Source organism: Pelecanus crispus, chromosome 2, assembly GCF_030463565.1.
Source record: "Pelecanus crispus isolate bPelCri1 chromosome 2, bPelCri1.pri, whole genome shotgun sequence".
NCBI lineage: Eukaryota > Metazoa > Chordata > Aves > Pelecaniformes > Pelecanidae > Pelecanus > Pelecanus crispus.
The window spans coordinates 108995136-109019394 of NC_134644.1; the positions used below are offsets into that span (position 1 = coordinate 108995136).

Sequence of the window (24259 nt, forward strand, 5' to 3'; positions counted from 1 at the left end):
CCTTCCCGGTCCCGTGGCTAGTTCTCCTCTTTCGGCGCTGTGAGGTGCTTCTGTCTCAGTCCTTCAGAAGCGTCGTGGTAGGCGCTCACACGTACACCGGGACTCGACCAGCATGGCCCGTGTCATCAGCTCAAGTTCAGTGCGGGAATGGGGCTGTCCCGAGCGGGTGGGAAGCAGGGAGGAATCCCACGGAGGACTGCCTCTCCCGGGAGCCGAGTCCTGCCTGGCACTGCTGTCGCCTGCGGACGCTTCTGTGGGGTAAGCCCATTTTTTTGGTGGTGGTGGTGGTGGTTTGTTGGGTTTTTTTATATATATATCTATGTACACATACACACCTTTTTCCAGCTTGGAGGTGTTCCTGGTGCAGAGGACCCAACTGAGGCTGTGGGTGGTTTTGGCGACTCGAGGGGTGCGTGCACATGGGGGGCAGGTTTCCCCCTGCGCTGGGTTAGCCGTGCTTAGGGCTGGTGGTCCTGAGCAGCAGCTGAGGGAGCGCTGTCACCTGTGGGGTCTTTTTCGGTAGTGTGTTTTTTCTGTTGTTGTTCTTTTTTTGTTTGGTTGCTTTGTTTTTTCGTCTGTTTGGGGGTGTGTGTGCGCTGCGGGTAGGGTTTTGGAAGCAGGAGGCCCAGGCAGCGCAGTGACTGGCGCAACAACCCAAAGACAACAAGGCGCTTTTGCGAGGGGTGGCGGTGGGGGGGGGGGGTTTGGAAACCGGCTCCCGGCCGCGGCGCCCCTGCCCCTGCCCCTGCCCCTGCCCCTGCCCCTGCCCCTGCCCCTGCCCCTGCCCCTGCGGCTCCGGGGGCGGCGGCGGCGGCGGCGCGGGGGGCGCTCATCCGCGGGGCGGCGGCGCCACCTGGCGGCGGCGGGCGGAGCGGCCGGCGCAGAGTCCCTCCCCTCCCGCACCCCCCCCGTTCCTCCTCCTCCTCCTCCTCCTCCTCCTCCTCCTCCTCCTCCTCCTCCTGCCGGCCTGCTCGCCAGCTCCTGCAATCCGCAGCTGCCCGGTGCCGGGTTGCTGCTGAGCCAGGGACTGACATCGGCATGCAGGGAAAATAACAGCCCCTTTAATAACAGTGAGAATACCGGAGTTTTCTTGTAGGCAGTGTACTGTAAAAATCTGATTTAACTGTGCTCTTTGGGATGCAGGAGCTGCGATGGTGTGTTCGTGGCAGGGAAAGGACAAACGTGCTGCACGTGATGATAAATTCATAGGGTGGGATTTTAACTGAGAGCATTACCTGTACGCAGATGAAGTACACCTTAGTAGTGCTGAGAGCGTATTACTTAATTCATGGGGGTGGGTAACTCCATTAGCTACGTAACCTCTCTTGTAATTGCCTTGAGTAGTCACTTTGGAAGCTGTGTGTTTCTTTTGATTAAAGAACTAAAATCGGCTTGATGCCGTGTCTGTGCCATAAAGACTAGTTATCACCTGGACTTTGTGTGTAGTCAGGTGTGCGGGTGGATTAAGTCACGGATTAAATGTGTCTTAGTGAATAGATTTAAAATGACTCTGACTTTGAGAAGGATTTTCAAAATGCTTTATTTTTCTGACGTTGGCCTAATCTGTATCTTTACCAGAGTAGTTGTGGTACTAAGTACTTCTTTGTGTGACGCTACTGGACACACACACATACACACATGCTGTGCAATTGTTTACCTCTTTTTTGAAATATCTGGGCAAACATCTGTTCTTCTGTATGATTTTCTGCTGCTTAAGCATCTGAATTAACCTGATTAATTTCTTAAGCCTATTCTTTAGGCAAGTTTTATTTCTGTCTGGAAGCAGTCTTAAGGAGTCCACTGTGGTTGGGATGTGGGGTGTCCTGCCTTGTGTAACAGGAGTATGTGGATAAATGGCAAGTAAGTGATGTAGGCGATCTGAGGAGCTCTGTCTTTATTGGTAACTTAATCCTTCATATTTTTCTTTTTTTCTGTGGAGTTTTGTGTGCATAACAGACCCTGCAACTGATGCATGGCTTGGGCGGTGGGGTGGTGAGGTGATTTGGTTACCTCAGTTCCCCTCGTCCCTCCCCTGTGCATTATTTAACCCTGCTGGAGTTGCTCTGACCAGACCTGTTGTGTACTGCTGGGAAAGCAGATGGCTTTCCTGAGTTTCCAAAAAATCAAGTCCCTGTAAGACCTGAACGTTGGGGAATAATTAACACTTAAGCTCCTCAGGAGGAGAGGTGTCAGTACTGCTTTTTGCAAAAATACACCAGGCCACAGCCCTTGCGCAAGAACCGATGCAGCTTGTTCCTTGCTCCCAGCAGGGTGCTCCTCCATCCCACCAGGTCTGCACATCTGAGAAGAGCTTTGCACTGACATGGCAGGCATCTTTCTGTTTAAGGACGCCTCATGTAGACAGCCGATCATCGCCGTTTTAAAATCTTCCTTTGTTAATCCTGTGGCAGGTACAGGGATTTTTCATGCTGCTTTCTATGGGCTTGCCCTCCAATATGGAGGCAAAAGATGGCAATGAGGTTTACTGAGTCTCTCACCTAAAATGGTGTTTGCAGGCTGCTTCAGGTACATGTGTAAAAGCTCTTTTCTGTCAAACCAAGTTTGTAAGTTGCCCTTAAACATACTTTCCTACTGTCTTGTAAGGGATGCAAGAGAACAAGGGCTGGGGAAAGGAAAAAAATCTGAAGTACTTTCTACCCTTTCTGGATGTGTGTGGTTTTTTTCCTTTTTTTTTTCTTTTTTTTTAATCCTTTTGAAAAGGAGAAATTCCAAATTAAACCAGCCTGTGGCAGTGTGTTTCAGCATTTCTTTTGCTTCTGCTGCGTTTAAAGCCTAAGCTTTGGTGCTAATTGGAGAAGTTGGGAAGCTTCCTATGTGCTATATGCAATAGCTAGTTTCAGTATTTAATAAGGTTTTAGCATTTTAATGCAACTCTGTACTTATTAAAATTAGTGTGATATAAATAATCATGACTCACAGGTGCAGAATTACTATTTTGTTGTCAATGAAGCTTATTTTAAAAGTGATGTGTTGCTATTGCTGTTTTTCAAATGGATTTGATTTCTCCCCCCCATCCTCCTTTAGCATAACAATTTTTCTATTATTTGAAAGATTATTAAAACACATCTACACCTGGTTCTTCTTTTTTCAATACATTTTTGAGACATCGCCTTGTCTTCTGACCTTTCTGAGCTACATCATGCACTGTGGGATGATTCTCATCTGACTTCCTTCCCAAACAGAAGGTTTCCTCTTTTTTTAAATGGGAAGCCTACACACCAGAGATGAATAGGTGCTGGAATTTCTTACATCTTCCAAATTACATCTGAAAAACTAATTTTTTTCCTTACTCATTTTCCAGATTAGTAAGACTTTAAAAAGTAAGAATCTAAGCGAGCCCAGCGAGCTTTGGTGCTCTCATGAGCTCTCAAATTTACCTCTCGGTATAAAAGGAAAGGTGTCAGGAAAAATGTTAAGACTCAGAATCCCTTTTAGAGCGCAGTTTGCCTGCAGGCAGCTGCCCTTTCTGCTGCTGTGCTGATGGCGGTAGGTTCCAGCCTGCTTTGTCTATTAGCTCTTCAAGAGGATTATGGAAGTTGCCAGTAAATGGCTGATGTCTTTAGTGATCTGCGCAAGGCTGTCACAGAGTTGTTTCAAGCCAGGTCTGAAAGGCCATTTACTTTGCTGGAAGTGCCTCCCATAGCTATTGTTACCGTTTCCTCTGTTCCTACACAAAGGAGCAAGAGAGGACACTGGAAAGAAAGGGAAGGGGGAAGGAAAGGCTACTTACCTAGCAATTAGCCAACCTGCGAATGCCACTGCTCTGCTGCCCATGGTGAGTGGGAGGCTGGGTGGAGGGGAGCTGGGCCTGGCAGGCAGGACCTCGAGCCTCTTCTCTTGAGGCTTTTGGCTCAGGGCTGCAGGTTGTGTGGCACGTGTACAGCGCGTTGGTGCAGTTCAGCTGCCGTTGGTACCGAGACCGTGGCTTTGGCCGAGCGGCCAGAGGCTGCCCTCATGGCTGTGGCCACATGCTCCCCGGTAGCTTTGGTTCCCTTCGGTCCATCCGTAGCAGAGCTGTTCCAGTCGGCTTTTGATCTGTCAGTAGCTTAGAGCCTTCTTGTACCTTGAGGAAACTCTGCACATCCCACACCCTGATGGGCTTAGCCCCTCATCGGTGCTGCTGCATCCCTGCGGCACCGCCGAACGGTGGTAATTACGATCCAGCAATCGCACCCTCATCGAGAGCGTCCTGTTTCCAGTGGTGATAGTTCAGTCTGTCCAGCCTATGTCTTGGATTTGATCTGACTTGCTTCTTTTCCTGTTCCAGCCCTACTTTTCTTCCATTCTTTTTCCAAACTACTCTTTCCTCTGCAAGTCTGAAAAAAAAAGAATTAACACAAGGAAACAGGTTTTTTTTTTTACCCAAGTACTGTATAACTAGAGAATCTTTAAATACTTGTAATAATTTTACAATTATAACCTACGTTCAGTTTTCTGTGATGTGCCACTGACTGATACGACTGACATGCAGACTAGAGATCCTTGACTGCCTTAGGTCTGTCAACAGAGCCACCATGGCCTTCGGCAGGAGGAACAAGGTAAATTAGGTCATGCAGAGCTCCTTACTTCCGTAGCTGTGCTACCTGTGTTACCACACTGGGCTTGCTGGCTGAGGCTTAGGTATTTCTGCAGAACCCTAGCCTATAGCACAGCTGTACCCTCTGTTTTTAGACTGAGCAGCTCTAGTAAAGGGCTTTATGATGTATGGCAATACGCTACCCACACTTAACAAACGATAGGAGAAATGAGATATTGGATGAGGAATGTTAAGCTGTATAGGGTGGCTGCCAGGCCACAGTCCTGGCCTGGAAAGCCTTTTTCTTTAATGTACTTGAAGGAAGAGGAGCAGGTGGTGGTCAAGACGACGCTCTGGAGCAGACATTGTAGCAAGTCTGACTGTTGGAACGAAAAGGAAAATCTCCAGGAAGATTTACAGCTGCTTGGGTCTATGTTTGGAGTGGCTGTACAGGCAGGCTGCCACTTGCTTAAAGAAAAAAAAAAAAATCTGAGTCATAATTTTCCGTCTCCTCTGCAAGTAGTTTTGATGCATCAAAACCAATTGCACTTCTCTTTCTGTGCCTAAAATTTAAAAAAAAAAAAAACAAAAAACAAACAAAAACCAAACAAAACTCCAAACCAAAAAACACAACATCCCCTACTCAAATCCAACCCTCTCAAATTTAATTATGTATCCTGCTGTGTTAATAGTTGTATGCCCTTTCTTTTTCTTCTGCCTGTACCAAACTTAACAGGCAGGGCCACACATGCAGAAATGCCTAGCAGCTACAGAGTGCACTGGAAGTACTCTGCTTAAGTTTTGGACCAGTTCATACAGTATTGCTATTAACTCTGGAATTACGACAAAGCTGTGTTAGAGTTAAATTGGTATCATCTGGCCTAATCACATCCTAATTTTGCAGAGCATTCCAGGGGTTTTATATCCCATAATTTTCTTTAAGTGTATTATGAGCAGCAACATTTAAGGCAATGCCAAATCACACGGTTTTCGTTTTGGCAAGCAGTCACTGCAAGTGTTTTTGTATACGTATTCATCTCTCCCTCTATTTTACCTGTAATTTATAGATAAGTACTTACCATTCTCTTACCACCTTCCAGGATCCAGATGGTGATGTGGGACTGTGAAGGTGCCTGTACTTTTTAAGCCAGTGTAGCACCTTTGCTCCGGTTTGGTCTGTGAGTGGGAGCGATGGACCCTTTCCTCTGCATCCACCTGTGCGCTTTGGCGTACATTTCCTATAGGAAGAAAAGCAGGTTTGAAGTTCTGTGAGGTGGGGACAGAGTCGCAAAAGCCATGCATAATGTGGACAACTCGTTTTGGTTTCTTGGCACCGTGCTTTGCCCGGCTATAGCTGGAGCAGCGCTGCGTGAGGTGGGAAGACACTGGGATGCTCTTGAAGCTTACAGGGCAAACAGGGGCTGTGGGGTATGACTGGGAAGTCCGGTCCCCAGTCCCAGAAGGGGGATGCGGCAGGATCCCAGCAGGATGCGGCAACAGCATGGGGATTGGATGTTTTAGTTGCAGCCTTGCTGTGTGAGGCTGGACAGACTGGTGTCACCTCCCCTCAGCTCTTTGTTTACAGGACAAGCTTTCTTCTCAGCCAGCAAAAGCCCCACTGAAGTCTTAACTACCCTTGGGTCAAGCTAGTGTGGGTGAAGGGTGAAAAAGGCACTTGGATATACTCTGATAACAGGAGCTACAGCTTTGCCTGCAGCTAAGTATGTGTTATTTTGTGGGGCTTTTCCCATGCTGCTGGGGAGAGATTACCCTCATGGACCTCTGTGTGAAATATGGAGGTGAAAGGATTGGTAAGTCATTGTTAGCTCTGCTGCTGCCCGGAATTCCTATGCACCATGTCTATAATGACTTACAAAAAAATCCCACTGAGGAGGTACAGAGAGATGTGATGAACACTGGAAATGTCGTGCCTGTGGCATGCTGCCAGCAGCAGCCATTTTACCCACATGTGTACTTTCACTTCATTACGTGCTCTGCTGTGGATGCTTTCCTTCCCTCACCTTCAAATAAAGTCTCTGTTGACTCTGGAAGGGCTGATACCTGGGAGACAGATCCCAAAGCACCTGGTGCTAGAAGAGAGTTTGCATTTGGGCTTCAGCACAAAGCTTTCTGCACTTGATGTGCACCTGTGCAAAGCTGAGGGTGATGAAAAGATGCTACGTGAGGGGAGAGTGGAGTAATTTGCACATTGCACATTGCTCTTGCAGCCAGTTGGCCTTTGGGAGGCTTGTAGCATCGGTACCCTAGATAACAACAAAGCCAAATACTCTTTAATGAAAAGTTACATACAAGTATGGAAAATAGTAGTTTATTGTGAACTTTTAGGCTTGTTTTTCATCATGCCTCCGGTACCTAACAATGTGCAGTTCAGCCTGACAGATTTTGGACCTGATACCCTTTCCCACCTAGTTCCTCAGTTACTTTGTTGGTGCCTATTCGCTGATTGTGCTTGAAATTCCAATAACCCTGCTGGCATTTGCATCTGTGGCTGTGTGGATGGCGGATGGTTTCAGGCCTTCCTTTTTTTTTTTTTTTTTTTAAAAAAAAAAAAGGTGATCCTTGAAGTGTGACATAACTCTAAAGCATTTCTGCTGTGCAACGGAATTTGTAATTTTACTGAGCTAGGGAATACCTTGTAGAAAAGGGTCTTTTGTGTGCTATACCATAACTGTTCTCAGACTCAGATTTCACTCATCTGAAAAGGTTAAGTTTCAAATGTAATCAACTAAAATTTTTGTGGTTTTTTTGTGATCACTTTGGTGACCTTTCAGATTCTTTCCAAAATGCAAAGCTAATGCAATCAGTATCTCTGATGATAATAACAATAATAACCTAAAATAATTTAAAAACCTCAACATGTGCAGTCCAGAACTGAACAAACTTTATTGAATTAGTTTGGTGGTTCCCTATTCATGTTTTTTGCTGCCTGGATTGTAAGAGCTCAGTGGGTTTTGTTTTCATGAGCAGCAGGTGTCCTCCCAGACAATGCCAGAGAGATTAGTCAAAAGGAGACCGGGGAGTGTTAGGAGCGGTGTGCTCGCTGGCCTGTCCTGCTTTCATCCCCTACAGCGTCCCCCCAGTTCTGCAGAGGGAAGGAGGCGAACAAAGTAACGGGTGCCTTCAGCTCTGCACACTTGGGGCATAGCGATACGATGTTTTAAGTGTTCAACAGCGAGGGTAAAAAGTAACTTGTGGGTAAAGTTAGAAATTGCGGACGGTGAAGGGAGTGAAATGAAGCAAATGGGACTTTGGAATAAATCTGTACGCTGTTGTTGAGGAATAGAGGGAAGCCTGAAAACAAACGTGCAAGAAAAACAGCCGAAAAACAGCATGGTCGTAAAAAAAATTGAACTTAGGGCTCCAAGCATTAGTCATGTAATCATCATGGCAACAGCAGTAGGACCGTTTGGGAAGAAAAGAGTGGAAGGGGAAAAAAGCTAAATTTCAATACTCTTAAGGTGCCTAAAAGCACTAAAATTGCGTTGATTAGATAATAATTTCCCCTTCCTGAGCTCACTCCCAAAAATCTGGGATACAAAACTGCAGTTCTTCTCTCTCTACTTGTGAGATAATGCTTTTTCATAGTTGGCGTCCTTTCCCAAGAAATAACTTGATTGAAAGCTGACAGTTGCCATGATGCATCCTTGTCCTGAAATTGTTGGCCATGAGATTAAAAAGTCAATGAGAAGTCATTTTAGGAACTCTAAGGTTTAGATGTAGAAACGGAGAATGGAGACCATGAATGCAAACTGTACCAAAGGGCTGCTAGTTCTGATTGGTAAACCCATGATCTGGGTTTATTTGCTAAGGACGGAAGTATGGTGGTGTTAGAAATGTATACCTGATCACGTGGAAGGTAACTCCCCAACATCCACAACAAAAATAGGAAAAAAAAATGCTGAAAACTAATAAGGAAAAGCAGTGCAGTATAAACCAGAAACACCTTGCTCATGGCCAGACAGAGGCAGGACTTCTTGGGGCGCCTGGGACTTGTTCTCTGTGCGCTCCCAGGCTGTGGCACAGGACAGCGTCGCTCCCCTTTCCCCCTTGCATAGCCGAAGTGAAACCTCTGCAGGGCAGGGTGATCTGGCTGACTGATAAACCACCTATATCAGCCAGCACCTCGATCTCAAGAGCTGTGTTGGGTTTCTGCCCTGCTAAAAACCTCAAACCTCAGCCAAAAACACTCACTGTCGATTCTAAAATTAGTCCGAGAGGAAGCAGGGATATTAGTTGATCATGTGCTTTCTGCCCTGCAGTCCCACGCTCTTACCTGCTAGCCTGCCCCATCCTGCAGTACTGAGTACTCCAGTCTAATCCTTGGTCATCTCTTCTTCTGAGTTATTGGGGAACTGGTGTAGCTGCGTCTGAAAACATCTAACAACATGTAAAGCGAGATGCGCCTTGCAGATGAGAAGCTGGATCTCATATCAAAGCAACGTAACTTTTTCTTCCCAGTATCTCATTGCGGCACGTGGTCTTGTGCTGTAAGAAAACGTAATCGCGTTTGTAGGAGTTGTCTCTCACCTTGCGCCCACTGTCGTGGTTTAGCCCCAGCCAGCACTAAGCACCACGCAGCCGCTCGCTCACTCCCCCTACCCCAATGGGATGGGGAAGAGAATCGGAGGAGTAAGAGTGAGAAACACTCCTGGGTTCAGATAAGAACAGTTTAATAATTCAAATAAAGTAAAATAGTAATGATAATAGTAACAATAAAATAATAATAATAATAATATACAAAGCAAGTGATGCACAATGCAATTGCTCACCACCCGCCGACCGATACCCAGACAGTTCCCGAGGAGCGATCGCTGCTCCGCGGCCAACCCCCCCAGTTTCTATGCTGAGCATGACGTCATATGGTATGGAATAGCCCTTTGGCCAGTTTGGGTCAGCTGTCCTGGCTCTGCCCCCTCCCAGCTTCTTGCTCCTGGCAGAGCATGGGAAGCTGCAAAGTCCTTGACTAGCATAAGCACTACTCAGCAACAACTAAACCATCAGTGTGTTATCAACATTCTTCTCCTACTAAATCCAAAACACAGCACTGTGCCTGCTACTAGGAAGAAAATTAACTCTATCCCAGCTGAAACCAGGACAGCCACCACACTGGGGATCTGCCGAGTGACGCAGCCGGAGCGGAAAGCAGGGGAGGTGGTGGGTAGCCCGAGGAGTATAAAAACTAGACACAGAAGCAGCTAGAACAGGGGGCATGACTGGTGTAAGACAAATCATCCTCTGCAAAACAGATACCGGGTCTCTTTGAACAGCCCAACAGCCCAACCTGCACTCAGACGATAAACCTGCTGCTAAGCAGAGTCACGGGCTCACCGTTGGATGCTCCAGGAGTCCTTTCCCTAGCTAACCACATAGGGGATTAGTATGAAAGGAAGGCTGATTTTGGCAAATGTCTACAATGCAGTTGTAGTGTGCAGATATTAGCTTATGACGGGTTTTTGATGGCTGTGCTGGTAGAGTGAAGGGAAGGAGTAAGTCATGCTTTCTGCTTCCCTGTGAAAAGGATGGATTTTTATCATGCATTGATAATCCATGTTTTGCCCATAAAGGTTTTACAGTCCAGGCGGTGTTCCACCTCTTCCCTTGACATTTATTCTGCAACCTGAAAATACATATAATTGGGTTTTTTTTTCTGTTCATTGAGAGTTTTCCTGTGTGCAATTATATCTGACTGTTGTGATAGACCCCAGTGCTCAGGATGACATAATTCTCTCTTCTGGAGCTTGGCGCTCCTGGGGAGGCTGTAGGCGTTGGCCTGTCACCCTCCCATCTTCCCTCAGCCATGTGAGGGACACTTAACTCTTCATCTTTATTTTCTGGTTGGTTACTTTTCTGTTGCGGTTCTCTGAACTCCTTCTGACTTGTCCGTATTTGCAGATCTGCACAGATATTCTGGGAGCATGGAGTATTTTTGTTGGACCTTCCTTTCACAGGATAAAAGACCTCAATTTTCTGCTGCAAACCTCCTTTTTGCCTTTTTTCCCCTGCCATGTCCCACTGTATTGTGCTTACTGTGGGCTTTTACATAGTGGCCATTACTATGGCATATATATGTGTGTATATATTTTTATATTTATATTTAATATAATTAAATATTACATAAATACTTACTAATATATAACATTGATTTTTTTATATATATATATAAAAAAATAATGCGACCAGCATGGCCATCATGTAAGTGTCGTCTTCAGAGGGGTAGTTTTATTTTTATGTTTATAACGCGTACTTTTATTCATGAAAGCTAAGCTGAAGAACCTCACCTAGTACACTCATATTTAACTTGCCGTCTATTGTAACATCTGTTATTTTCAACATTGCTGCTTCCCAGATTTCGCCCTCCCACTGCATGGGTTTTTTTGGATCGTTTCCCTTCACTTGTCTTAGCCTGCTTTTTTTCCAGAATGAATCTCATTTGATTATTTTCAGACTGCATTTCTATTGTCTCTAGGTCCCTGTGCATTATTTCCTTGTCCCCATTATTTTTGCAGCTCCTCCAAATGTGATGTTTCCTGGAGATTTAAGTTAGCATGCTGTCTAGAGTCTCTTCTGGATCATTAAAGAAAATAGCAAGTGAAATAGGGCCTAATACAGGTCTTTGCAGTATTGCACCTTCTTCCAATGTTGTCCTTTGTTTTTATCATGATTTATTTTCACCCAGTTTCCAAATTGAGCCACAGTATTCATCTCAAAGTGCAAATCACTATCAAATGTTTACTAAAAATCAAACACATCACATCTGCTCCTTTCCCTTTGACTCCTAGTGCTGTAATGCTAGCCAGAAAAGGGGCCAGTTTCTAGCCAGTTCTGTTCTTCTGAATAGAAATCACAGTTTCATTGTCCTCGGGCTTCTAGCCTGGTTTACTTTATAGGAAGCCTCATGAATTAAAACAGCTGTGCGGCCCGTTGTGAAATTTAGTTTTGTGGAGGAACAGAGCTGGGGAGGAAACAAGTGGAGTTTATGCATGTGAGGGGGAGAAAGAGAGAGGAGAGATATGTGTATGGGGGGAGAAGGGGAGTCACTTTCGTCTGCCTGTGTAGGATATGTGACTAAGTGACAGCGATTAGATATATTTCTAAAGAACTGGTCAATTCCCCGAATGTTCCTGTGTTTCTAGACCAGGGCTTCCTATATAGTTAAGTGTTTTGCACTGTCTGGCTTTGCTCTCCCATGGCCTGCGATCCCATCGATATGTGCAGCTATGGCCAAACTGAAGGCACGAGATAGCATCAGCAGCCACCTCCTAGCTGGGCACCTTGTAAAATTCTTCCCCTTCGGCTGTCAGCCGGGTATCTATGAGACAGAAAAACTGCAACATTTCAGGGGTGTGGTAAAAGGACCTTTCTCACTCTTAAAGTACAACAGGTAAATGGCTGTTTTGGGTAAGAAACAAAGGAATTGAGACAAATGTGAAGAGATGACGGTAACTGTAGGATAAAAAGTGAGAGCATGCTTAGCCAAGAACTCTTTCAGTGGGGAATGTGAGTTATAGTCCCTGGAGATCATGCAAAAGGCATCCCATTCATGGCTTTTTGCTTTGACCTGGCCATAATAAAATCTCGAAAGTTTCTTGTGACAGTAATGCCTGCACTGCTCTGGTTAGAGCAATATTTTATACCAGTGATTTAAAGGGATTGTTAGTACCCCTTTTCAGCTGGGGCAAACGGCTGGGAGCAAGCAGAAATAAATTTAATCCATTTTTTCTAAAAAGGCTCTGCCTCTATTGTTGGGTTGCATACCATCTCCTCTTGCTCTTGCCCACATCCCCTCTTCCCCCATGGCTTTTGCTACCTGTTCGCAGCCCAGCCTGGACCACCACTGGTGACAGGGAGGATGGCACGTTGCAGCATTTCAGCCCGGGTGTTACCATCTGGAGTGTCGGGTCCCTGCTGGGGAGCAGAATGGGGCTAGGGAAAAGCTTAGGCTGTGTTTTGTGCTGGTGAAGAAGTATGAGTTGGCCTGCAGGTAAAAACCGTGTTAGTCCAAATTTTGGGGAAGCAGGGCAGGGGTGTGATTTTGGTTTATCTGTTGTTTTGGTTTTGTTTTGGCTTGTCTTTTTTTGCTAGAAGTGCAGCTTGAGCAATTAACACAGATATTGCTATTGAGGCTCCTGATCCAAGCTTTTAAAATTATTCCTAGTATGTTCAGTACTGTTCATGTGAGACATCAGAGGAATCGAAGATGCTAGGAAGAGATGTTAGAAGCTTTGTTTTGTAATAACCTTACCAATTTTCATATATTGTACTGACAATGTATGCCTTCAGCACTGTGGCAACTGCAGGCCTAGATACACCTCAGAAATGCCTTCATCGTTTTCCTACTCCGTGCTACATTTTCCACCTGGAAAATCCCTTTTTCTTTGATGGCTGCACTAAAGCAACAGGGCTAAAGGGACTGTAGCCACGTCTAGGTTTGCAGTCCCAGGCTTTATACTCGTGGTTCTTGGGGCACATGGGACTGTGGTCTGTCTCTCTGCTGCCCACTCCTCCTTTTCCTCCTCCTCTCCCCAGGCACAGACCTAAACTGAACAGTCCACACCTAAAGGCCAAGCCCAGGCCTAGCCCGTGCCATCTCATGGTTCATTCAACTCGGTCCTCTTTGCTGAAATGGTGCAGTACATAGGTTTTGCCCAAAGCAGAAAGCATCAAGGAGTATCTGAGGTAGGCAGAGCAACCTGGGAGTTCTGGGTGTGTGCCCATCATCACGGCGGCGTGGGCAGACCAGGGAGCGGCCGGAGCCTCCTGGCTCTGCAGACCCGGAGCGCGGGGCTGGTGGTGGTTCCCCACCTCCCTCCTCTGCCCGCTCTGCTCAGCATAGCCAGTAGGTCAATTCAAGTCTCTGCCGAGTACTGCTGGGACCAAATGATTTGTTTTTGCTTTGCTTTATTATTTACTACGATGATCAAAGGAGCCACTCCTTGTGATCGTAAGGAGAAGCCTTAAAATCTTATTTAAGAGCACAAATATTTGGGGCTTTGACAGATGTGCTTTGAAAATTACACAGATGTGCAGTGTCAGATTTCACCGCTGCATGCAGTGTCTTTGTTTCAAACTGTAAATTTGGCTAGTAGTGCTAGGCATGTACTTCCCCAAAGCCTTGCCCCCTGCAACACACAAAAACCAAGTTTCTGGGTTGTGGGGGTTTTTTTCCCCCTGAATTTACCCTCTTAGAGAGTTTGAAAGGAGATGATCTGAGCAGAGTGAGCGCTCAGCCCTGCAATGCTGCAAATCTATGGGTTATTTTTAACCTAATTACCTCAAATTAAACAAAAGCTTGAGAATTTTTTGCTTGAATTGAAGGCGAGGCTAAGTAGACTTTATTTGCAATGAAACTCCAGCCGAAGACATGCTACTTCTATTACGCCGTGCAGATTAATGCCCGTGGCACTGCGCTGCGCTAATGAACAGCGCTTGATTTTCTGAAGTGCTGGCTTTTATGAGTTGATGTGAGAGGATATGCAGCTCTAGAGCAGTTCTCTCCTTTCCCATTCCTACCCCTCCTACGGATGCGGTGATCACTTTGGACTGGTGACATTTTAGATGGAGCATGGTCTCCTTACACTTGCCTGGCAGTGGCTCATTAACTGCATGTTAATTGAAACTGAAAGTTTGTCAGATGGTTCAATTCAGTTACATGTTAAATGGATTCAGTGCAGTAAGCATTACTGCTGTGATGAAAATCTCTGTGGAAGTGATTTGTGAACTGATTTGGAGGGATTCAATGGCTTCATCAGCGGCTCTGAGAGATCGGCATTGCAGAGGTAGCCATGCTCCCAGCAAAACAAATCCTACTCTTCTCTTTCCCTCTAAACAGCTTTAATAACTGCCCAGTATGTTCCCTTTCCAGGACATGTGTTGGGTAGATAAATTTACTCTGGAGAGCTGAGAAGTGAAGAAGAAAATGGGAAGAATCGAAAGTCTGGTTTGAATTCTGTAATCTAAATGGCTGAAAATGTTGAATTCCTTATCTCTCAGTGGATTGAGCAGTCATAAAATTTCCCTGAAGTTTGACTCAAACATGAAAGTATGTTTAAAAAAAAAAAAGTATCTGCTTTAAACTAACGGATGGAAAATTCAAAATTTACATCCTCCATAACTCATCTTTTATATTTGGCCACTGCAAAAGTCCCTCTTAAGTGAGCGGTTTATTCTGTATGCTGTACCTGCTTATATGCTCGGTCTCTGTGTGGAGCCAATTTTTATTGCTGAGTTATAAACCCTCTGAAAATAGGGGCTTGTAATGGAAGCGCTGACAGACCTCTAACTAGGTCAGTCTTATCTGGCTCCATTATCTTTGCTTTTGTTAAAGCATTAAATGGTTGCATATTTGTTTATTTTTCTCGTAGTCCCAGAATTTTAACATGGGTATATTATTGAATTGTTCTTTCTTCCAAATGTCATGAACATGCAGCATTAGAGAGTTTATCCAGACTTCACAGTCATCTTTAAAATTAAATTGAACTGTTGTGTCTTATTTCAAGGTTTTCTTGCTTATACAGTACGTTTTAGACTGTAGCATGTCATTATGATACTAATACCAAAGCTTGCTTTTTCTCCCGGTATCTTAATCTAATGTTGAATTTTGCTCTGACTTTTGGGCTTCTTTCTGCATAAAATGACAATGATTTTTTTTGTTTGTCCCATTCAGATGAAAAGCCATACCACTGCAACTTTTCTGAAGAGGAAACCCCAATGGTAACATCTCAGTTGGATGAAGTCCCAAAGCTGGGAAGCCGCAATGCCAGAGAAAATGAGGCCAGGGAATCTAAACCAGAGATTCCTGTCCTGGTGTCAGCACTGGAGAGTGTCATCAAGGAGCCCTTTTCAAAATACCAAGATCTAAAAGGTTCTGCAGACATAAAGATGCCAGCATTTCACCACAGCCAAGGGCTTCCTTGCTCCAGTCACATTGCTAGCTTTGCTTCAGGTGTGGGCCAGACATCTTCAAGCATGGTCATGGACTTGAAAACGTCACTTGAAGTGCAGGCTAGTCGCTCTAGAGAAAATTTGCTAGACCTAAACAGGGAGCATCCTCTGATAGAAAAAGGTGCTGAAGCTCAAGAGGTAGCTCCACTCGATTTGAGTGAAAGATCAACAAGGGATAATTCATGCAATAAAAATTTGAATACATCCTTGCAGGCTGCTTTAATTGTCTACCCATGTCCTTTCTGCAGTCACAAGACCTACTACCCTGAAGTCCTGTGGATGCACAAAAGAATTTTGCACAAAATCAGCTGTAACTCGATGGTCCCCCCTTGGGTTCAACAGAATGGATTCAAGAGTATTAAAAACAACCTGGTCTTTCTGGCGAGGAGTGGGCGTACTGGCCCCCCTCCTGTTCTTGGCGGTAAGGAATGCCAGCCTTTGCCTGTTGCCAGATTTACTCGCACTCAAGTGCCAAGTGCATTTCCAGGGTCCAAAAGCAGCTCTCTTTCTGTCGGGATGACTGCAAAGTCCGGGAGTGTGCATCAGTCAAAGGATGGTCAGGCCTTTGGCCACTGTGGTCCACGCTTATCCAGTCTGGATGGGTACAGACAGCCCAAGTTAAACCATTCCCAGGAGCAATACAGCATAGCAGCACAACAAAAAAGTAAATATGAAGCAAATTCCAAACTTACCCAAATGGGAGCCTATAGCAGAAGTGTAACACCTACTCAGACGGTCATATCCAGGCCTAGCACACAGCCCACCAACAGTAAGCAAGTGGAAAAGTATGTGGTTCCCCAAGGAAGTACTAGTTTTGCCCCTCCAGGTAAGCACTGTACGTCCGATTCCATGAAGGCCAAATTCAACCCACCACCACAGTATCATCCTCTGTGCAAAAGCGAGCAGTACACTAAACATGAAGAGCTACTGGTGCCTCAGAGGGAGTCTCACGTGAAGGCTGGGAATGAGATGAGGACATTGGCAAACTGCACAGCGGTAGCACGAGTGAGTCCACTGCTGCAGCCCCAGCCTAGCACTGCAGGAGTTTCTCCAGCTTTACACTCCAGCAAACAGGATCCAGGATCAGACGGGCATGAGAAACGTTTGGACATTTTAAATATCTTTAAAACATACATTCCAAAGGACCTTGCTTCGTTGTACCAAACATGCGGTGCCAACAGCCCTGTCCTGGATCATGCAGGTAAGATTTTCACAAGCCCTTCCATAGCTGAGGACACGGCTTGCTTATTCCTGCTTTGCTTGGAGCCACGACACGTTGTTTTACAGTGTCTTCCTTCTCTGCCTTTAATGGTTGGGATTACAAGTTTATTGTTTTTATCATTTCTGGATAGGCTTGAACAGGTTTGTTTACCGATCTCTAACATTGCAGCATCCTCTCTCGTGCACTGTGTGACATTTCTCTTGCAGGTTAAATGTATCTCGTTCCACCTGGAGTATTTCTGTTCCTTTGTCCCCTCGCTTCCAGCAGGCTAAAGTTACACAGATGTGCTGTCACACAAAGATCCCCCTGATATGCTGGTGCTGGCACACATCATAATCTTTTTGCTTCGAGCAAAATAAACATCCTCTGGGGCTTATCTGTGATGTTATTTTGGAGGTTTTCTTCAATTTTGTCTGCAATCAAGTCTTCCAACAACAGAGAGAGATAATTACTTGTCAGTGTCCTTTGTCTTTCTTGACAAAAGTCTTTAAGATCTTCCTTGTCCATATCAAAGACTGCTATCATATTTTTCAAATTACTATTTTGATCTGTTTGTATGTTTATAATTAAAAAGAGGTAGGGCCAAATGTGTGCTTGCTAATTTACGTAAGCAGGAAAAGCAGTTGTGCAAATAGCTAGTTTGAAAGTTCAGGGGCTAAAAAAGTGCCACAGTTCTCCTTCTGTCTCTTGCCAGTCAACTGCCATGTAAAAAGAAAAAAAAAAACAAAAAAACCCAAATGTTTGTATTTGCATTTGAAACCATACTCTTCTGACTGTCTGCCAGAATTAGTTTGTCTCAGTGGGAACTGAAAATCACACTGATTTATTACTCTTGAGATGGGTGGGGGTGTGTGTGTGTAGGGGGGGAGAATGGGAGCCATAGTCCCAGGTCTCACCATTTGTAAACCATCCCATTTTTTAATACACCTCTTCTCTTAGTAGAATTTGTACAAGAACTGAACTCCACATGGAAAGAGTGTGCGTTCCAGACCGGTGTTCTAGTGTCCTCACCTGACATAATGCTGTTTTGTCAAAAGCATGTGTGAAATGGAGCTTGTGACCCCATTTTGCAAGTGGGACAAAACCCAGGACATTTGGAAGCTGGTAGTCTAAGGACAGCTATGATCTAGTGCCCAGGTGTGTGCAAGTTGACGGCTCTGTCAGCTGTGAGGCAAGGAGGGAGCCATAGTATTTGGTCAGGTCTCGGTGGAGGGGCCTTTTGGAGAAGACAAAGGCAAAATCTATCTGAAATATGGTCCATGAGGTGCACCTTTCAGCCACTCCATTGTCAGTTTTGCTCAATTGTTTGAAAAGTAATGCTGTGTAGGAGCCGACTGTATTTATTACTGTTGAGTAGATTGTTTCGCAGGTGGTTAGAGGCTGCATGATGATTGCAACTAACATCAGGCTCCTGATTTTTGTTAAGGAAGCGGAGGGCAACGTGCTTGGTTTCTAAAACTGCAGGGTCAGTGTTCCTGTTTTTGTCCAGCCAACTGTGCTTTTGCCTTCCCAGTGCCTAGGAATATTGTCTAAAGTTTCTCCCTGACCACTTCCTGCTCAAAATACCAGTTAATTGTTCCACCATCAGCTAGGGGTACCTTCACATGGGTGCCCCCCTTGATGTTATTTAATACTACATTGTGTCGGCCTGCTCAGAGAAATCTTACTGATCCAGTGAGCTCCCAGAGCCATGTTAAGAGGGATGGAGAGAAACAGTGCAAGCCAGGAACTAGAAGCTGACTTAGTGAATGCTGGCACCTGAAAAACCATGAGGACTGTTGGGGCAAAGTAAAGTAGGGGCAGGGTTTCCAAGGAGGTCTCTATTTACCTGCTTTTTAAAAGAGGGATTTTACTGCCAAAATGTTTTTGCTGGGCCGTGATTTCCAGAGACACTTTAACTGGGAGTTATTTAGTGCCCATCTCTGCTTTGAAATCTCTTCTTTCATTCCAAGTGTTTTACAGCAATCAGGTTTTCAGAATTTGAAACTTTGTTTTTTATGTAGCTTGTCTTTATTTTATATACAACTTCCAGGTTGTTGATGGTTCCCCAAACCAATTGGCATGATGGCTGTTTTTCATAGCACTAAAATAAAAAGCTGCTTCAGGCAAAAGGAACAAGATCCTACCAACTGCAAATAGAGGAGAGTAAATGAACCTTGTCTGAAATAACACACGGCCCTAGACTGAGCCCTCTGAGTCAGTATGCATCTTACAATTAAGTCTTAATATGGCAATGTGAATATGGCAATCGTGACATAAACAACAACCAAAAAACCCACTGAGGTATACTATTTGTCTCATGGTTTTTTTCCCAATTGAATGTTCCTAATAGGCTTTACTGGGGTGTTTGGTATGCTACCTCATCTTGGATCGTAGTAGAATATTTTAGTGTGTGTTATGGCAGTGTTCAACCTCCCTTAGAGTGACTGGATTTATTTCTGGGATCCTTTCTTTTACATTTGTGTCTATTCCAGTGTATCCTTGGAAAAATGAGTCGTTCTACATACTGTTGTGATACAGCTGCAAACACAAAGCTTTCTGTGCTTAGGCTAGGTTTGTGCCCAATCTTCCCGAATGCTTGTAGAGAGTATCTTATTGTTATAGTTAATAGTGGTTATTTGTGGTTATTCATGATATTTGCATGATTCACCATTTTAGGAAAGGGTGGGTTATGGCAGCAGATGCACTCTTTCCCTGGGGCTCCTCTGAGACCAGCTTCGAGCATCAGTTTCACAGGAGCTCCCATTCAGATAGTCACATTCACTTACCTTAATTTGGTAACACCTGCAGTCACCTACCCTCTTTTGTTCACATATAGGATAACCTGAGTGAATGACTCAGGGGTATTGCCTCGTGGCAGTGGTGCCCATCACTCAAAGCTCCGAACTATCAAAAGCCTTGTGGTGTTCCTTAGGAAATGCAGCAGTGGCAAATATACCTGGAAGCAATCCATTTTTTCCACCTGTTTTTTTTAAATAACTATGATAAAGTGAGCGCCAGGGAGGGGTTAGATGAAAGTCCTAACCCGCTCACCTTCGGTGTTTGTACAGGGTACGTGGGCTTACAACAGCATCCTCAGCCTGCCTCATGCACGACTCGAGTGGGAGCCGCGTTTCCATGAAGGCTGTCGGATCGAGTCCATAATGGCAGCTGAGACAAGCATATTCATTCGCCTTTCACAGAGGGAGACCTGGGGTACCGAGAGATTAAATGTCTTTCCAGAGGTGGCAGAAAACCACCTGAGGAACCCAGGTCTCCCAGGCTTCGCGGGAGCCGCTCTGCCAGTAGCAGAGCCCTGCCCTGCCTGTGCCTGCCTGTCTGGCAGCCAGCACAGTGGTCTGGCAAAGGCCACGCCTGGTCCCTCAACACACTTCGCTCAGCTTTGCTTTCAAGCTTGCAGCTGTAGTTCTGGCTAGTGAGGGGAGAATGCTAGTAACAGACAAGAAAATCTGCTTTAATTTTGACTGCCTTACAAGGCAAATCCATCTCATTATAGTACAGTGAAGCTCTCATTGAAATTTATGTGATTTTGGGGGGATGAGGGTTGTGTGTGTGGGTGTGTATGTGATCTGGATTTGCCCCTAAATCAAGATCTTGTATTTGACTGCCAGGAACTTAATTGTTGGGAGTGAGTGTGTCAGCTACATTATACAGACTGTGCTGCCATCTGCAGGAGGTGCTGTTATAAAAAGAGAAAACAATTTGTGAGTGGGTTGTTTTTTGGGTTGGTTTTTTTTTTTTTTCAGCCAGACATTTCTTTTCAATATGTGCTGTGGTAAAAACCATCACAGGACACTTGGTGCCATACCAGCAGAGTAAATGGCAGCCTTTCTTTTTTTCCATTCATTTTCAGGTATAGCATCCGTATTTCAGATGAGCCCTCTGGCATCCTGCAGTTGATTTTTCAATTGTGGGGGGAGGGTTTGTTGCCACTTTTTTGTTGCCAATTTTATTCTTTTTAAATGCTGTAACGGGGGAAAAATGAAAGAAAAGCTGAAACTTCAGTTCCGCTGACAACCCCTGAGAATTTCTTTAAAAGCCAAAGTATTCCAGTGGCAAATGGAAACATCAACTCTTTCCTTCCGAGGAGGGCGTTTTACCAAAATAGCAAAGATGATGTTCAAACATATTTTTTTAAATAATAAAAAAGCCCAATAAAAGTCAAATGTGTCTTTTTTGATCAGCAGCAAAAAGACAAAGACCAGCCCTTTAAGTCAGATGCTGTAAACTGACCTTTGGAGAAAAAGGAGAGGTTTGAGCGGTTTTCCACAAATGCTAATGGCCTAGAAGATATGTTTATCCAGGGCTGGGGGAAGGCTGCTGCGCTGCTACCAGCTCAAAATGTCCGGAATGACACTTTCATTCACAGATGTCTTTCGTCTGTGCCTCAGAGGTCCGGGGTCAAAGCAGCACCGGCAGGCAGGTAGGCAGGGGCGAAAGGTTTGATCAGTCTGTGATGGCTCCACTCGCTCTGCATTTGTCTCTGAGGTATTGCTGCCCGGGGGGGACAGTCGGGCTCTGGTCCTACTCACTTCCTATTATCCATGTGACTTGTCTCCTCCACGCTGGAGTCACTTTGATTTGCCTGATGTACTGCTTGACAAAGCTGGGTGATGGCTGAGAAGTGGATCCAGCTGCTCTGAAAAGCGCACACCTGACATGCCAGTCCTGGTGCGGGCACATCATGGGGAGCATTTTTTAATTCAATGTAATTTATGCATTCTTGCAGTCCTGTGTGTGCCTGGCCTGTCAGCCAGTGCCTAGATGAAGGCTGACAGTTGTCATCCAGGGCCTGAAGGTAGCCTCACATAATGACACATTAGACATACTAATGATGTTTTCTTCTGGCATAATGTTTTCTTCTCAACTTTCCTCTCTCCTCTCCCCCCCCACCCCCTCCTCTCTCCCTTCCTCCCTCCCTCCCGACTACAGGGATGCTCAGGACACAAACGCGCCAAGGAGACTGCGTCTGCAGAGAATGTGGAAAATGCTTTACCCAACCCAGTCACCTCAGGACTCATCAGAGGTCCCACACAGGTACCTTTTCACACTTGCTCTTGCTTTCCCCTTTCCTGCTCGCCTGCTTTCGGATCCAGCTAGCAAAATGCCAAGAATTAATGTTTCACATACCATGTTAACCTAAGTAATTCCAGTACCTAAATCTAATGGACAGGTTTTTTATTTTTACGACTGTTGCTCTTGTTCTCCGGATATTGCTTACCTGATCCCTGCCCGAACTCCATGAAATTGCAATGCATTTAAGATAAGTCTGTTTGCGAGTCTTTTATTTTAATTAGAGAGTAGGGTACTCAGAAATGAATATGCTAATGAATTCTGTTGCCACCAGCACAAATTGAAATCAAAGTACCCCTTTCAGCACAACATAAGGCTTTGTTTTGCCTCATCGTTGCTGTTGACAGGAACATTTTTGTGGGAAACGAGATTTTTCTGCAGACCGGTCAGCCCTAAAATGGGAAATCCCTACCAGCCATTTTTAACCTGGCACGGTCTGTGGTTGAGGCCATAGGAGACTAAAGCCACCGGTGCCTAGAGACCTCCTGAGCATTGCACGAGACAGTGAGACTAGCGGGTTCCTTCTGAAAAGTGTGAATGATGTGTGCATAAGCCAGTCTGATGCAAAACGACAGAGGCCAAATGGTAAGTAATGCAAGAAGAGGGTCCCTTTACACATACACTGATAATTAATGTTGTCAGTGATTGCTTTCTTCAGCGCCGAAGTCTGAATTAAAAAGGGCAGTGGCCCTAGGCTGCCATTAGCACACTCTCTTACAGTAAGTGTTACGGTAAATTGGTATTTTCCGGCCACAGGCTAGTAGCTGGTGTCTTTTTTTGAACGTGGTTAATCTGTAATGGTCTCAAATAATGTACACACACTAACGAAGCTTGAATGTTCATCTGTTAACAAGCCCCCTTGTTCCCACAGTGGTATTTGAGTCTAATGGACTCCGAGGTACTGAAGTTCACACCACCTCCGCAGATGCCCCAAAACAAGTATGTTTTACAATTAATTGGATGTTTGGTTTTTAATGCGGTAGCTGGAAAAAAGTTGCACAGTGATGCTCATCACTAAAGCGCTGACTGTTTTATAACATATATAAATAATAATGGTGTTGCTTGACTTTTAGCTCGTAAATTTTTTAAGCGTTTTATCGAAGTTTGTTATGTAGAGAGTCAGTTAATTGTAGAGAAGGTAGTTAGTGTTTAAATAAACATGTTACCGGCTTACTGGGGAGTAGGTGGGATAGGTAACTCTGTAATGCGCAGTGATATGTAACAGTGAGATAGTATATAAAGAATTCCTAGAAATAATTTGCTTTTACAATAACACATCGCAACAATACAATTAACACTTAGTCTGCATTTTCCTGAAGAGTATTTGTACCCTGATATCCAGTATCTGGCCTTTGAAAGGCTCTCATCCTCCACTTTCTGTGGACTCTCTGTGGCGGTGTGCTTTCCTGTGTCTAGTATACAGAGTTTCCTGTCTTAACAAACACTTCTCAGCACTTTGAATTATACATGACAAAACTGTTCCATTAAACTGAATTTGTTACATGTATCTTATGTCTTTGGAGACTAGTGTCATAACCTGGACCTTCCCACTCCATCTTCCAGCTTGGCAGGTGGGTTTCAGGGCACACCTTCTCATGGGCAGTTTTCTTGCATTGTGAAACTGCTTCCAGCATCACTCACACTTTTTCATCCACATTTTTAGTTTAATTTTGGCTACAGTGCTTTTTCTGTCATCCTGTCTCTTACTAAATGATTGCAGATGGTTTCGGACATGCTTAGAGAATGCATCTCCATGCTAGTCCCGCCTTTGTCAAGTTTAGGAGTTGATTTCTGCTTGCTCAGTAAACATCCTCACTGGGTACCACCACATCACATAGTTCATATGCTGCACCCTTCATGGAGACTCTTAGCACCTTCTCTGTTGCACTTGATCTTTCTGGCCCAAAGGCTATGTGGGGAACCCAGCCACTGCCACAGGAGTATCTGAGTTGCCGTCAGGCCGTAGGAGTGGCCAACAACTCTCCTCATAAAGTTTTCAAGATGGTGTAGCACTCCGTAGTTGTCGTGGGCAGTGTTTGCTTTGCATTTGTGGGACAGTAGGAGCAAAGTTATGCCATAGTTGGAGAACTAGATGAAAGTGCTCTCCTTATGATGCTTATCTAATAAAATTGTGCAAGGACATACCTCTCAATAGAAGCATGTGCCAGAGTGAAACACTGCGGCTCTGCATACTAGCTCAACTAGTCTTTGGTTCTCACTGGTTTAGTAAGGTAGATTTAGTAAACCTAAGCATCTTTAAAATGCTCTTTAATCTTTTCATGCTCATGGTTTTCTCTCATGAGTAGTTGAAATTGGATTCTGAAGGCATCTGGGCTTTTTTAGTCTAAAAGCCAATGTAAGGTCAAAGTTGGAAATACATTTCCAAAAAATTCTGAAATGGCCATATCTATCCAAAAAGAGATGTCGCAGCTCAGTCCACATATGGACTCTTTTTGTAATTCGGG

General features: G+C 44.8%; 1 protein-coding gene across 1 annotated transcript in view; it reads left to right on the forward strand.

Annotated features, from left to right (window-relative positions):
* The window catches only part of ZNF516 (zinc finger protein 516), a 58511-nt gene that overhangs the window by 29147 nt on the left and 5105 nt on the right, over positions 1 to 24259 (forward strand). Inside the window, exons 2-5 of the mRNA XM_075706146.1 lie at positions 2179 to 2186; positions 15230 to 16700; positions 21654 to 21758; positions 22666 to 22733. Of these exons, the coding sequence (XP_075562261.1) occupies positions 2179 to 2186; positions 15230 to 16700; positions 21654 to 21758; positions 22666 to 22733 (1652 nt within the window). The remainder of the gene's footprint in view (positions 1 to 2178; positions 2187 to 15229; positions 16701 to 21653; positions 21759 to 22665; positions 22734 to 24259) is intronic.